The 14,699-nt window shown below is 39.6% G+C and overlaps 1 protein-coding gene across 22 annotated transcripts in view; it reads left to right on the top strand.

Annotated features, from left to right (window-relative positions):
- The window catches only part of ELAVL4 (ELAV like RNA binding protein 4), a 152,134-nt gene that overhangs the window by 92,261 nt on the left and 45,174 nt on the right, over positions 1–14,699 (top strand). For 18 of the 22 annotated variants that reach the window (XM_002810842.3, XM_024238663.2, XM_054534877.2 and 15 more), the window contains exon 2: positions 4,345–4,585. In XM_002810842.3, the coding sequence (XP_002810888.1) occupies positions 4,345–4,585 (241 nt within the window). Of the gene's footprint in view, positions 1–1,160; positions 1,248–4,344; positions 4,586–14,699 lie in introns of all 22 variants that reach the window. The other 4 variants (XM_024238702.3, XM_054534906.1, XM_024238697.2 and 1 more) reach the window with 1 other exon arrangement.

Here is a 14,699-nt window from a genome sequence, read left to right as displayed (position 1 = left end):
TCAGCTTGTGTTGCATCCTAAGATGCATTATTAAGACCTGTGAGGGGTCTTATTATAGGATGTATATTAACACATTTGCAAATGTTTCTCAGCTTTCAGACAGTACACTTTTATTGAGAAAACTCTCTTTGTATGTGTCCGTTTGTGTGTTTTCATCAGTTCCTTCTGGATACACAAAAGAATAACTGTGTAGTGTAGATGCAGAGCAAAGAGAGCTCCATCTACATTGGATGAGAATGACTTGACCTAATTTATAGATGTGGTCAGCTAAGGTAGCTCAGTAGTGAGCATTGTATCTCATGGCTCCTTTTAGATGCTAGTTGGGACCAGTTGGGCTGTCTAATCTACAGATAGGACTCACCTCCTGGAGTCAACATAAATTAGGAAATCCACATAGAATGCAAGGAAGGCCACAAAGCTGATGGGGGGGACTGAAATTACTTTGCTGCAGCCTTGTTACTTCATAGGCCTTCCTGGAGGAGGTGGACCTGTGAGATGTTCACATGGACAAGTGCTGGCTTTCACCACGTGTCTGAAAACAAAAGATGAACCTGTCAGGTGACCTTTATGAGTTTTGGTCCCACAGAATCTCAGCATGAAATTCTTCCACATACTCCATCACTAGCACCAAATAAGCTGCCTTGGTGTGGGATATTTTCTAGGTGTTTGTCGGGGAGCTGAAAGAAGGGTAATCTGAAAAAGGTAGAGAACAGAGAAGGGTTTCTAAAGATTGTGGGGCTGGGGGGTTTTTGCCATTAAATCGAAGTAGTAGTCGGGCCTCCTGAATGGATAAATTCTGATTTTCATGTTCATTATCAAGTTGGCAGTGCTTCTTATGTTTGTTGCCTGGACACCTGACTCAGTGAAGCACTGAGACAACACAGCAAATGGAGGCACTGCAAAGACCCAGAAGGCCCCACAGCTTGGCAGAGCTGAAACCTGCCTCCTAGCCAGGAGTTGTGCTGATGCTCTGTAATGCCATCCCTTTAGCATGCCTCCTTCCCTGGGGACCATCTCCCTGATTCTTTTCCTGGACACTTGCCTCGAAGGCAAAGTGGCTGAATAGGCTTTGCTGGGTACAACTTCTATCAGTCCTGAGGGGAGCTTGATTTAAGATTCTTCTCAGAAGCTTTTTGCTTTCTCCTTGCTGTCTGGACCAGCCTTCTAGAATCCTAAAGTTGACCTGAAGCCAAGAAGAAAATTCTGGTGATGGGAGAAGTGGAGCCACTTAAATTACTTACATGATGGTAAAGAATCTTAGATGCTCCCCATCTTTCTCAGTCTGCTTTATTTCCTTGGTTCCTCTTGAGCCATGTTTTCCTTTTTGTTTCATTTATCATTTGTGACCATCAGAAGATGAAAGAATTAGAATAACACTCACCTACGTGGGGCATGATGAGGAATAATCCTTATGATGCCTCTGGGCCCTTTGTGTTTTAGACATTTAATGTACATTACCTCTCATCCTGAAGATAACCCTGTATGGCAAGCTTTTTATTCCAGTTTTGCTGAAGAGGAAGCTGAGGCTCAGAGTATTGAAGTAACCTGCCTCAGATCACACAGCTAATAAGTGGTAAAACTAAGTTTTTTGTCTTTTTGTTTTTTGAGACGGAGTTTCACTCCTATTGCCCAGGCTAGATTGCAGTGGCGCAATCTTGGCTCACTGCACCCTCTACCTCCCAGGTTCAAGTGATTCTCCTGCCTCAGCCTCCCGAGTAGCTGGGATTACAGGCGTGCGCCACCACACACACACAGCTAATTTTGTATTTTCAATAGAGACTGGGTTTCTCCATGTTGGTCAGGCTGGTCTTGAACTCCTGACCTCAGGTGATCTGCCCACCTCGGCCTCCCAAAGTGTTGGGATTACAGGCATGAGCCACCGCACCTGGCCTAGAACTCAGATTTTAAATCACCTGTTGTTTTGACTCAAACACTCATTCCATTTTTACTATAGCACTGCTTCAGATGAGAAAATAAACAAAAACAAAAACAAAAAATAGTCTCTGAACATTGATGAGGATGTGGAGCAACTGGAACTTTCATACTCTGCTGGTGGGAATATAAATGGATACAGCCACTTTGAAATACTGTTGGCGGTATCTACTGAAGCTGAGTATACATACACCCTATGATCCCAAAAATAGAATCCTAGGACTATCCCCAATAGAAATATGTACATTTTTGTACCAAAATTTTGTACATAATGCTCATAGCAGCATTATCTATAGTAGTTCAAAATTAGAAACAATCCAAATGTTCATCAACAGATAAATAAAATGTAATATTTCCACACAATGGAAATTGCTATAGCAGTGGGAAGAACAATGCATTGTTACATGTAACAGAGCAGATGACACTCTATATATGTGTCAAAAGGCACAAAAGAGTATGTGTTGTATGAGTCCATATATATAAAGGTAAAAAAAATAGGTAAAACAAATCTGTGGACTAGAATTCAGAATAGTGGTTACCTTTGAAGGGTGAGGTAAATGACAGGGGTGAGAACCTGAGAAAGGCATTTGGGGTGCCAGTCATGTTCTGTATTGTGATCTGAAAGGTAATTACCCAGTTGTGAATTGTGTTCACTTTGTAAACATTCTTTGTGTTGTACCCTTAAGATTTATACACTTTATTGCATGTATGTTATAGTAAATGAAAATGTTTCCCCCCTAAATCCTCTGAGCAGGCAAATGGTAATAATAATGGAAGCTACTAGTTATCAGATGTCTGCTTTGCCTTGGTTTCCTCATCTATAAGATGTAGAGAATATTAGAATATGCTTCATTGCCTTCTTGTGAGGAGACAGTGAGAGAAGTCACATTGGATGATTGGCAGAGTAACTAATAAACATCAGTGATTGTGGTTATGTGCCCACCACTGTTCTGGTGCTTTACATAAGGCATATCGGTTCTTACTGCTTTGCCATACGGGTGGCATTGTTCCCATTTTTCAAATGAGGAAAATGAAGACTCTTAGGGTTTAAGTCCCTTGCCAAGGTCACACAGCTAGTAAGTGGCAGAGTATGATTTCATTTCCAAGGAGCTGATGATCAGTTTCTGAGGAGATGGAAGCCATTTTATGATGGACAAATAGAGGACGGTGTAAGACAAAATGGAAAGTTGCGAATTATGAGCTGCGTTTGGGGCCAGGAAATCCGGGTGCAGGCCTGGACTTTGCCCCCATTTTTCTATGATAACAGAAAAGTAACCGGACATCTCTGGGCTTCATCTCGAATGTGAGTGTTGAGCTAGATTTTGTTCCCTTATGTGCCTTCTGGCTCTGCAATTTTGCAGTTCTCCATGTTTGTCATCCCATACAGGGCATCTTCATTACCTGACTTCATGAGCTTAAACTCATTTTTCATATAAAACCCTATTCTAGCACTTTCTCAGAACTGTCCCTGAATCTCCCTATCCTATAAGCAGAAGTAATTGCTTCTGTATTGCATGATCACTGCCCTACACCAGCTGTTTATATGTCTCTGTCCTCTATAGACTGTAAGCTCCCTGAGGATAGGGATTCATTCATTTCTTTATTCTCATGCATGCTACCTGGAACATTCACACCAGCCAGAAATCTTTGTTTAATTAAATATTTTAATCAAGAGAAAGTCCTTTTTGAGTAATATGTGAGTGGACAGCCTCAGGCGGTGCTGGACCTAACGTGGAGACCTAGAGAAAAGTTTGCCTCCATGTTTTTTGTTTTATTAGAGGTCTGGGAGAAACAATAACAGAATGGCTAGATTAAAAAAAAAAAAAAAAAAAGACATTAGATGACTTTGCAGCTCCCTAGCATGTACCTGTAAAATCTTAAATTTGATCAGTGATTAAGCATCAGTGAAAATTTAAACCCTTCCCATATTGAACAACCCCACTTAATTTAATGTCATTTTATTTTATGAGATAGTTAATAAACAGGTACTGTATTTGATCTTGTGAGTGTAGTCCTCTATATTTAGCTTTTTCAGCTTTAATGGAACTATAATTTTAATCATGATTATTACTTTACATTTTAATTATAATTTGGTGTGGCTTAAGTATACATTTCTGAGAGTGATTGTGTAATGAAAACAGGAATTAGCTTTTCATTAACAAAATAATGGGAGAGTTCCTACTGCATTCTAGTCTGTGTTCAAAATCTATGGGCTGGCCTAAAAATAGAAAGGGGAGTTTAACATTTTGGTTAAAAACATGCTTCTAAATTGTCTGTGTTCACAACCCAGTCTCTTGCTCCATCTTGCTTTATCTTCTTCTCTTTCTTTTCAAAAAAATAAATAAACTTTTAAAAGAGACTTTGTGTCTGAGATTTCAAAAGGCTTTTTCAATTGTTTTTATTTTTATTTAGATAATTAGCACCATGGAGCCTCAGGTGTCAAATGGTCCGACATCCAATACAAGCAATGGACCCACTAGCAACAACAGAAACTGTCCTTCTCCCATGCAAACAGGGGCAACCACAGATGACAGCAAAACCAACCTCATCGTCAACTATTTACCCCAGAATATGACCCAAGAGGAATTCAGGAGTCTCTTCGGGAGCATTGGTGAAATAGAATCCTGCAAACTTGTGAGAGACAAAATTACAGGTATGCACAGGATTTGAAGCTATGTTGTTCCATTAGATGTGCAGATCTTAGCAGAAATGCACATGTGTGATGGTGCACCTGAATGTCTATATCATGTACCCTGCATGCAAGACGGCATGGATACACAGTCATAAACTCACACTACATGCACCACATAAGACCTTATTGTAGATTGGTACTACTGGGGAGTAGATGAAGATTTTGGTACATCTTCATCTTCATGTAAAATGATCCTTTGATTTTGTCTCCTTTTATTCTTAATCAGCCATTCCTTCCCTTTGTTCTATAGTTTCCAGTCCCACAACTCTGCCCTCCCTATACTATACACTAGTTTTTGTTCATGTATTCTTCTCCTCTCAATATTTGCTTCGTGTATGCCCAATGTTCTTCCATGTGCCTGAAACAAGTGTTTTAAAGGGGGCCACTGTGGATGTGTGGACGGTTGACACAACTGCCCTTGTCCCTGGGGAGAAACAGGCCCTAAGGATAGCAGATTATTCTGGAATACAACTACTCTGCAGTAGGAGGGAAACGCTTAATGAAGATCTGCATTTGAGGTATTTTGTTTTATTTCATCTGTCTGTTCGTTTTGAAGATACTCTTTGAGATGTGAGGGAATTTTTACTTGAAAGTGAATCAACACCCTATACAACTTCAATACATGAGATTTTTAGGTTCTGATTTTCTCCTAATTGACAACTGTTCATTGAGAACCAAATGTTTGCCAGACACTGACACTATAATTCTTCAGGGGAAAGTTTCCCTATAATCTTATTGGCAGTGAGAATATTTTCTTAGAAATATATTAGGCTACATAATGATGGCAGTGAAGCTGCTACTCTCTGATACTCCATTCCTGAAATCATTCATATCCAACTTTGAATACTTGTCAGTTTTGAGTATTGACTTTTGTTTCCCTTTCTCTAGACAGTTTAATTAATCAGCAACTGTCCTAGAGTTTTTTTTTTTAAAAAAAGGAAGCTGCATCATTATATACATCATCTTTATTTTAAATCAGAGAATACATTCTATATGTGTGTGTGTAGATATATACATTCTTCTGTTCTCATAATTCACATGTAAATCTGTTCCCCTTATAAATTAAGTAGTTTGCAAAATCATAAAACTTAAATACCACTGCTACTTTCCAAAATACAAGTCACATAACACTCCAGACATAATTTTCTTATTTGAAAAACTGGAAGATAATGCTTGTCTCAAAGGGCTTATTGTGAGGATTAAATGAGAGACTAGATATATTGCATCTAGCACAATGTCTACTGCATAGTGGTCCCTCAGTAAATAAATCTATTATTATAAGTACAGCTAGTATGCTTCAAGGAAAGTGGCCAGAACAGAAAAAAAAAATCTATCAAATTCTCCAAATAGGGCCAGGCTTTGGTGATCTTGTACCAGAGCACTGGAACATCTATCCTTAAACAGAATTTCCCATAAGTTCAGAAAGCCAATATTTAGATTCCTGAATAATCTTTCTATAATAGGATGATAATTCAAACCAAATTAAAACCAGTTAACCATATGATTCTTCCTCCTACTCCTATATAGAAAATGTATTTTTAGTATAGCCTTACCTTCAAAATACAGACTCTGCAAGCTATATTAGCGAATATTATTAATCACCTTTTCAGAATTCCTTCAGAACTGTAGTGAGATTTTTGAGAAGTAGTGATTCATGGTGTTGTTCCTTGTTTTCTAAAGACACATGTTTAAACAAGCAGATTCCTTTACTGAAAGAATGCTAATTTGGTAGTTCACCGAGTGGATTTGAATAGGAGTGACAGCTTCGAAGACAGCCTTTAATTTGGTATACAAAACCAAAATTGTCAACTTTGGTTTGTTTAGCACCCTCTCCAGCACAAGCAGAGACATACAGTAGCATCTGAGCTTAAAGAAGAAGCTTATGGGGTTGAAAGCAGAAATACAATTCAGGCATAAATTTATAATTACGCATTCTTCTTAAATTCAGGCCCAAAAAATTTTTATTTGTAGAGAGCTTATGGGAATGAGGCAGGGAAATATAGAGAGAGACCAGAGATATTTGCCCTCATTTGGTAGCAGTGTTTAATAAAAGTAAAACTTGTGGTTGTAAAGAGTGCTTATTAAATTCTTCATTTACACTACCTAATTAATTCTAGCATTTTAAATTAACAGTGAAACTAGTCCCTGCTGTACCATTCCATAGATGCAGCATATTTCCTCCATCCACCCGTTGTTCAGGTTTAATTGGCTATGCTAAAAGTCAGAGAAGGAGGGAGAGATAGGGCTGTGGGGAAATGGGGAAGGAGTGGGAATTGCTCTAGCGGAGGACCTCCCCGAGGCCAACATTTGGGGTTAGGTCACAATGCAGGCTGGAAGAGGTGAGGTATATCACACCAGGCAAGTGGAGAGGCTGCAGCTGGTGGTTCAGAAGTCAGGGTAAATGACATCATGGGTATTTTTGTTGCCCTGATTTTTAACATCCTAGTCCCCCCTTTTCCTCCAACACCTCCTACAGATCTCAATGCATCTCGATCCTGTGAAGTTTACAAGGAGTTCTAAATATCCAGTGGGAGGATTGGGGGGTGGGAGGTGGCAAAGAGATAAGAATTCAAGATTAAGATTTTCCAGCCCCAACCACTCCCTAAGAGAATGTAATGGATTCCCTTAGAAGGTTCTGGCTTCTGTAATGTTAAAATTTCTTTACAGAGAGAGGAAGTGACTCTGTTGATAGCCTTACCAGCAGGCTAGATTCATCCCTGGCTGTGAATTGTCAATGAATTCTCCGTTTGAGAACAGATAGAAGAAATTTGGGCGTGGACTTAAGTGTGCTGAGGACATAAACATCACCATTTATCAAGCACTTCCTCTGTGCTGGATACTTGCTAAGCGCTGGACATACCCTATTTCATTTAACACAGAGAACAGCCTCCATTTTCTTAGATGAGGAAACTGAAGCTTAGTGATTTCCCCAGGCAGCACAGTTATTAGCAGGTGGTAGAGCTGGGAGTCACCCCTAGTTTCCAAAAGCATAATTTTATTTGGAGGCATGTACAGGGTAAAGACCCTGCCTAACCACCACTTCATAACCCAATGCAACATTGTGTTCTGCTGAGCAGAGGTTGCTGGGCACCCTCTGGAGAGTCTATCTAATGTACCATGGCTTTAAACAAGACTCATGTGTATAAAGGGAGCAAAGATAACAATATTTATCATCCTCTGGGGATATAACTCAGCCTTTGTCTTCCTTCAGAGTAGAACCAAATTTTCTGAAAATGCCAGTTTTAAGATACCTTGCTTTTGGACATCTCTGTTACTTATCTTCTCAGAGACATTACATTTTTCTTTTTCCAATTGGGAAAGGACACTCACCAGAATAATCCAGGTACCAGGGAGAAGAAAGGCATATCCTGAGTTGCTTTTGTGTACAGCCGTGACACATGATGGCATTGGAAGCTAAGTCTTTAGCTTTTCTTCTTCATCTACCTGCAGCCTCTGCTGCTGGGGAAAAGAAAGGAAGTGGCATGTGACCCACAGAGTTCATGCAACCTAGAAACTCAGGCAAAGAACACCAAATACCTGGTAGAAATTATATTATTCCCATGGACTCCAAGGAGTTGATTTAGTTTCTTATTTTTTTGTTTTGTTACCATTTCGGTTTTGGTTTTGTTTTGTAAACATTGAGATTGCCTTACTGAATCCAAGTTCCTATGTGATCAGTATTTTAGGGGAGAAAACATGTGGCTTGACCAAGGCAAGGTTAGGTGGCTCAGGGTATGTCTTGAAACCAGCAGAGCTGAATTATTATTATTATTTCTTTGCCTTTTTTGCATTTTTATAAGTGTTTATCTTGTTACCACCCCAAAACAAATAAGGAAAGAAAAAAAAAAAAGAAAAATCTCTAGAAAGAAATCAGGCCAGGCGCAGTGACTCACGCCTGGAATCCCAGCATTTCAGGTGGCCAAGGCAGGTGGGTCACCTGAGGTCAGGAGTTTAAGACCAGCCTGGCCAACATGGTGAAACCCCGTCTCTACTAAAAATACAAAAATTAGCTGGGCGTGGTGGTGGGAACCCGTAATCCCAGCTACTCGGGAGGCTGAGGCAGGGGAATTGCTTGAATCTGGGAGGCGGAGGTTGCATTGAGCTGAGATTGCACTCCAGCCTGGGTGACAAGTATGAAACTCTGTCTCAAAAAAAAAAAAAAAAAAAGAAAAAAGAAATCAGTGTAAGACAACAAACAGTTTTGACCTGCCTATTTACATTGTGTGATTATTTGCATCACAGTGATAAAAAAAAGAATTGTATTTTTACTTCATGTCACTCTCTGTGTATCCATGCATTGTTCTTTTTTTTTTTTTTTTTTTTGAGATGAAGTCTCACTCTGTTGCCCAGGCTGGAGTGCAGTGGTGCGATCTCGGCTCACTGCAACCTCCACCTCCTGGGTTCAAGTGATTCTCCTGCCTCAGCCTCCCGAGTAACTGGGACTACAGGCAACCACCACCACACCTGGCTAATTTTTGTATTTTTAGTAGAGACATGGTTTCACCATATTGGCCAGGCTGGTCTCAAACTCCTGACCTTGTGATCTGCCTGCCTCGGCCTCCCAACGTGCTGGGATTACAGGCATGAGCCACTGTGCCTGGCCACAGTGTACTTTTTAAGAGTAGTTTTCTATTCATTTCAGGTGAGTGTGAGCTCTGAAGGGGAGTTTTTGAGGACAGGACTGACCAAACTGAACATTATCAAAAACAAAACTGAATCTATTAAGAGACAAGTATATGGAACATGCTATTAATACGTAAGTGCTATAGGTGGTTGGAAGAGATGAGGTTGGTGTTAGCTGGAGCTGTTGGGGAAAGTTTAAAAGATAGGGTAAGGATTTAGGTAGAGGAAAGAAAGGCAAAGGAATAGAGCTAAAATTTTAGTCAAAGAACAAAAGTATTTTTTATTCCTCTGTGCTTTGGACAAAAGAAGTAGCCCTGGAACGTGTCTCTTTGGAAGCAGTGGTCTAATATGAAGCAGCATGGTCAAATGAAGTTAAGCATACCAAAAAATTAAGTCAGTTAGAGTTGTACCCCAATGGACAAAGACAGCATTTCCTAAACACCACTTCTAACCCATGTCTTCATTTCTTCCTTTATAATATGTCTCTTTGGTTTAATTAATATCATTTAGTGGAAAAAGAATAAGGCCAAATAAATAACCTTCACTACTGTGGGCAAGAGGGTGGATATTTTGCTGCTGCCTTTGTATCTGAATTTACAACTCTAATTAAAGGAACCAACTCAGTTTTGATGCAGTAACACTGGGTAACTTGTGTTCTTTCTTGAATTTCTGAAAGTGCTAACAATCCTGAGTGTGTCTCTCTCAGTAGGTGAGATGTGGGAAATGGACCACAGCAGTGACCACAGTATCTATTAGAGCATCTAGGCTTTGAGTCATGACAGAGTACATTCTATTGGGTTGAAGAGCAGAGGGGAGTGAGGGTTCTGGATTGTTTTAATGTACCTTATATACTTTCATGTACTGGACTTATAGGAACACCATGGGAATTTGGTTGAATTTTACTTCTGAGATAACTGTATAAACAATAAAAGGCTCTGAAAAATCCTAAGATATAAAAATTCCTTGAACTCACTCCCAAAATGTGAATTCAGCCCCAAGGTGAGTTTATTGGCATAATTTCTTACAACACCAAGCAGACATATAAGAACAACTGCAGCAGCTTTTATTTTGTGTGTGTGCCTTAATATGTTTACTGAGCACTATAATAATGCTTTAAATATAGTAGCTTATTTAAATAATAAATCAAGCTATCTTGGAGAATCATAATGGCCAATGCTTTTGAGTACTTACTATGTGCCAAGCATTGTGCTGAGATCAGTAGACAGAGTCTCACATAATCCTCATGATGGCCATTTTACAGATGCAGAAACTTGAAATCAGGAGCAGTTGAATTACTTGCCAACGTGACTTAGCTTCCAAGTTAAGGGAGCTGGTACTTGAACCCAGCACTGACTAATTGTGAATTGTCAAATTTATACTTTATCTCTGGCAGTTTCCCCCAAAATACTAAACTGACTTCTCCCTTTTACAAACCAACTCAGCTTGTATACCTAGGGAATGAAATTTTCGAATACAGAGAAAACATAATTAGAGCTCAGAATCTTTTGTTTTGGAAAATGGCACAGCGTGCATTAAAAAGATAAATTTTTGGTATTAAACAGGTCACTGCTTAGCTAAACAAAGAAGACTAGACTTGGAGTGGTTTTTTCACTTCTGATATTCTCTTTTCGTGAAATACTCTTCAATATGTTCACCTTTTCTTTATTGTGCAAACACTGTATTGAAATGGATGCTGCCTACAATTTAAGCATAATAAAAACCCAGCCTCATTTAGGCATATCCAAGAAAATCCCAAGATATTGATTAGCTAAATGAACTTTTCTACATGCACATAAGATGGAGAGTCATTAGTGATGGCAAGAGTACAGCAAATGGTAGCATTTATCAGCATATTTTGCTGCTGATTTGGAAAATGTGCTTAGTACAATTTGATGTATCTCCTGATTTCAGAGGAAAATCAGGCAGATTTGCATCTGTCATTTTATTTATCACCTCCCTGCAGTCATACGTATTCTACAAAGAAGAATAAAAGAGTTTTGATTTGTTGACTCGGGAAGGGGGGTTGGCTATTGTTGGAGGTGAGTGGAAAATTTTTAGGTATGGAGAAGATTTGGCAGCCTAATGGCGTTACAAAACAGGAGAATTGGAGTCTGCCTTATTAAGGGGAACTTGAAGAACGTCAGAACGTGAAGTGCAAACAGTAAACCATGTAATCATTGTGCTTCTTACACACTCATCAAGGGGAATCAGAGACTTTCCATCCTTTCTAATTAGGGCAGGTTGGCAGTTGAGTGGAGCTGTGAGGTTTAGGGTTTGTGCAGGTACATTATGCATCTTCCGACACAATTTTTTCCCAGGATGTCTGTAGTCAGGATTACAGACCAGGTATGGTTTCCTTTTGCCTCCTGGCTGTGTTCCCCTTCATCTTACTTTCCAAATCAGACAGTTCTGCCCTGCTTCCGAACTCAGATAACCGTAGGAAAGTATTCTCACATCCCAGGAGAGATGTCTCAAAGGATTTTTACCTAGGATGTGAATCAGGCTGGGTATTTTAAGAATTTTCTATTTCTGTACTTTAGCTGACTGTTTGGTTCGTAAGACCAATTCCCTGTTCACGCAGCCTTCTCTTCTTCCCCCAACACACACACACACCCCCACACATTCACTCACTCACTCTTTCCTTCTCTGTAGAATGGCCTGGTTGATTGAGACTAGGAACTAAGGAGGAAGGTAATGTCAAACTGAAATTTCTACACATTATCTAAAAATGTAATTCATCAGCTTCAGGGTAGGAGGAAAGTGCTTTCTGAAATGTGTTAATGGGAAATTCATTTTCTTCTTGTCTTCTGTGAGGTGTAGTAGTGGTGATTTCTTTTTTCAATCTGCCCCCTCACCCCCATTCCACATCTCCCCGACTGCTCTTAACTGATACACTCTGTATCTGTGTTTATTCTTCATAAGAACTAAAGATCTTTAAGTTGCTTTTTCGTTTTTTCTGCAGTCTCAAAATTGAGCTTTGATAGGAGAAGATATTTCTAGTTTGGAGAGAAGATAAAATTCAGATAGAGATCATATATTTGTATAAGGTTTTTACATTTGTAAAACATTTTCAATCAACCAACAGTATTTATTTAGTGTCTACTCTCTCAGACCAAATAGATATTATTCCCTTTCCTTCCCTTCTCTGAAATTCTGTATCACAGTCTGTGAGGAGGTCAAAATGGATAAGACATAGTTTGTGCCCATGTGTTGCTGCAGGACCAACGAGCCAGGGAAGCCAGAACAAATGACAGCCCTTCATGAAAGTCTGGAAGTGACGGGGAGCTGGCTGCTTATTATGCATATTAACTACACATCTACCTTTGCTGTTTTGTGGGCGGGGGCAAGAGGGAAGTGGAGGTTGTTTTGTTTTGTTCTTCACCAAGGCCCAATCTTACCTTTCCTTGGTCCTGGCTATTAATGTCATTGGAAGGATAGTGAAAAAGGATTCATAATGATACAATGAAGTTGGAGGTTTGATAGAATGCCTACTGTGTGCCAGCTACAGTGCTAGGCATATTATAGATGTTATCTCATTGAAGCTTTATATCAGTGTTGCCTGATCAGTGATTTTATTCCCATTTTGCAGATGCAGAACCCAAGACCTAGAATTAGTCAGCTGGTGAGTGGGGTTAGGGCATCTGACTGCAAAGTCTATGGTCTTTCTGTTACCGTACCACTCTGTCTGTGCTGAATGAAGACAACATCAGTTATGGGTGTTCAAAGGAGAAAAAGATGACAATAGACTGAGATTCTCAAAGCAAGTGTCAAAGAAAAGCGAGCCTTCAACTTGGCCCTGAATTTGGTAGAGATTAGATTGTAGGAGACCGGTCCATGCAGAGGAGGCAGCTGAGCCAAGCTTCAGAGACGTTGTTATGGAATGAATGTTTATGTCCCTGCAAAATTCTTATGTTGAAGTTCTAACCCCCAATGTAATAGTTTTTGGAGATAGGGCCTCTGCAGAAGTAATTAAGGTTAAATAAGGCCATAATGGTAGATCCCTGATCTGATAGGATTAGTGATCTTATAAGAAGAGGAAGAGAGACTGGAATTTTCTCCATACACATGCAACAAGCAAGAAGGCAGCTATCTGCAAGCCAGAAAAAGAGCCTTCACTAGAACCCAACCATGCTAGCACCCTGATCTTGGATTTCCAGACTCCAGAACTGTGAGAAAATAAATTTCTGTTGTTTAAGCCACCCAGTCTGTGGTATTATGGTAGCCCAAGCTGCCTAATACAGACATCTTCAAGAGATAATGAATAGAACAGGCAGGACTACTCTGTCGGGTAAGTGGGGATACCACCTTTGTGTCAGTGAAATATCTGAAGCTCAGAGATGTTAAATAATTTATCCAGGGTCACAGTTAATAAGTAGTGGAGCTGATATTTGAACCCAAGTCTGATTCTGAGGTCTGCGTTCCTTCTACTTTGCTAGTAACTAACTCTACCTAACACAGAAGGAAGTTGACAGCTTTCAGACTTCCCATGGCGTCTGTGATCTGAGAATCATTATTTATCTCTCTAAGGTCATGTACCCATTTGCTCAGTGACTTGCTTTCCACCTACTTAAAGTTCTTGCGGATTTCTAAGTTGAGTTTTTTGCATGTCCCTTGTTTTGTAGTTGAATGTCTGGTGAGATACAAGCCTCATAAACACAAAGTGGATACAGCTAGCTAGGGTAATAACTCTAATTCCTATGGCCGCTAATGGAATTTCTCATCACAAACTTCTGGAATCAGATTAAATAATTTTATTGGTGGTATAAGCATAAAATATACACTTAGCAATCCCTGATATTTGCCCTTTGTGTTTGTTTTCAGAGGCTTTTATACTCAGTACTTCCTTTGACGAGTCAAGAGCACTTGGCTTCTTATTTTTCTTGCTCTTTCTTCCTCTCTTTTCTTTGCCTGGTTTGTTGTTGTTGCTATATTTTGTGTGTATGTGTGTGTGTGTTTGTCCTGCTTCCTCTTTCTGCCTTCTTGTTTTTTGACATGTCACTTTGATCCAAAAAGGATCTTCACTGGCTTATTAGATAGTATGTAAAAAACTAAAATTGAAATAGCCATCAATTTTTTTAAAAAACAGAATAGAAGGAAATGGATATAGAATGGTAAAAGGAGACCAGAGGAAATTTAGTAAATTAATTGTGGTTAAATGACTCAAATGGACCACCTAGTTTGAGTTTTCTTTACATCAATGAAAATGAATGGTGACAACTTTGGTTCCTTTCTCAAGTGGTTACCAGAATCCCAACCCCACACCCTCTCCCACCACTGGCCCTGTAGCCCTTTCTCTGGAGACAGGCCTCTGATTGTGGAGACACTTGCCCACTGTAATGCAGGATTGGATAGAAAGCCTGAAATCACATACATGGAATTTTCCTCATCTTTCTTGCCTGGGTCCATTTTGGATTGATTGACTTGCTTTTTATGGCTAGGGCAGGCAGTAACA

This window comes from Pongo abelii, chromosome 1, assembly GCF_028885655.2.
Source record: "Pongo abelii isolate AG06213 chromosome 1, NHGRI_mPonAbe1-v2.0_pri, whole genome shotgun sequence".
In the NCBI taxonomy this organism is placed as follows: domain Eukaryota; kingdom Metazoa; phylum Chordata; class Mammalia; order Primates; family Hominidae; genus Pongo; species Pongo abelii.
This window is presented reverse-complemented; position numbering and strand designations above follow the sequence as displayed.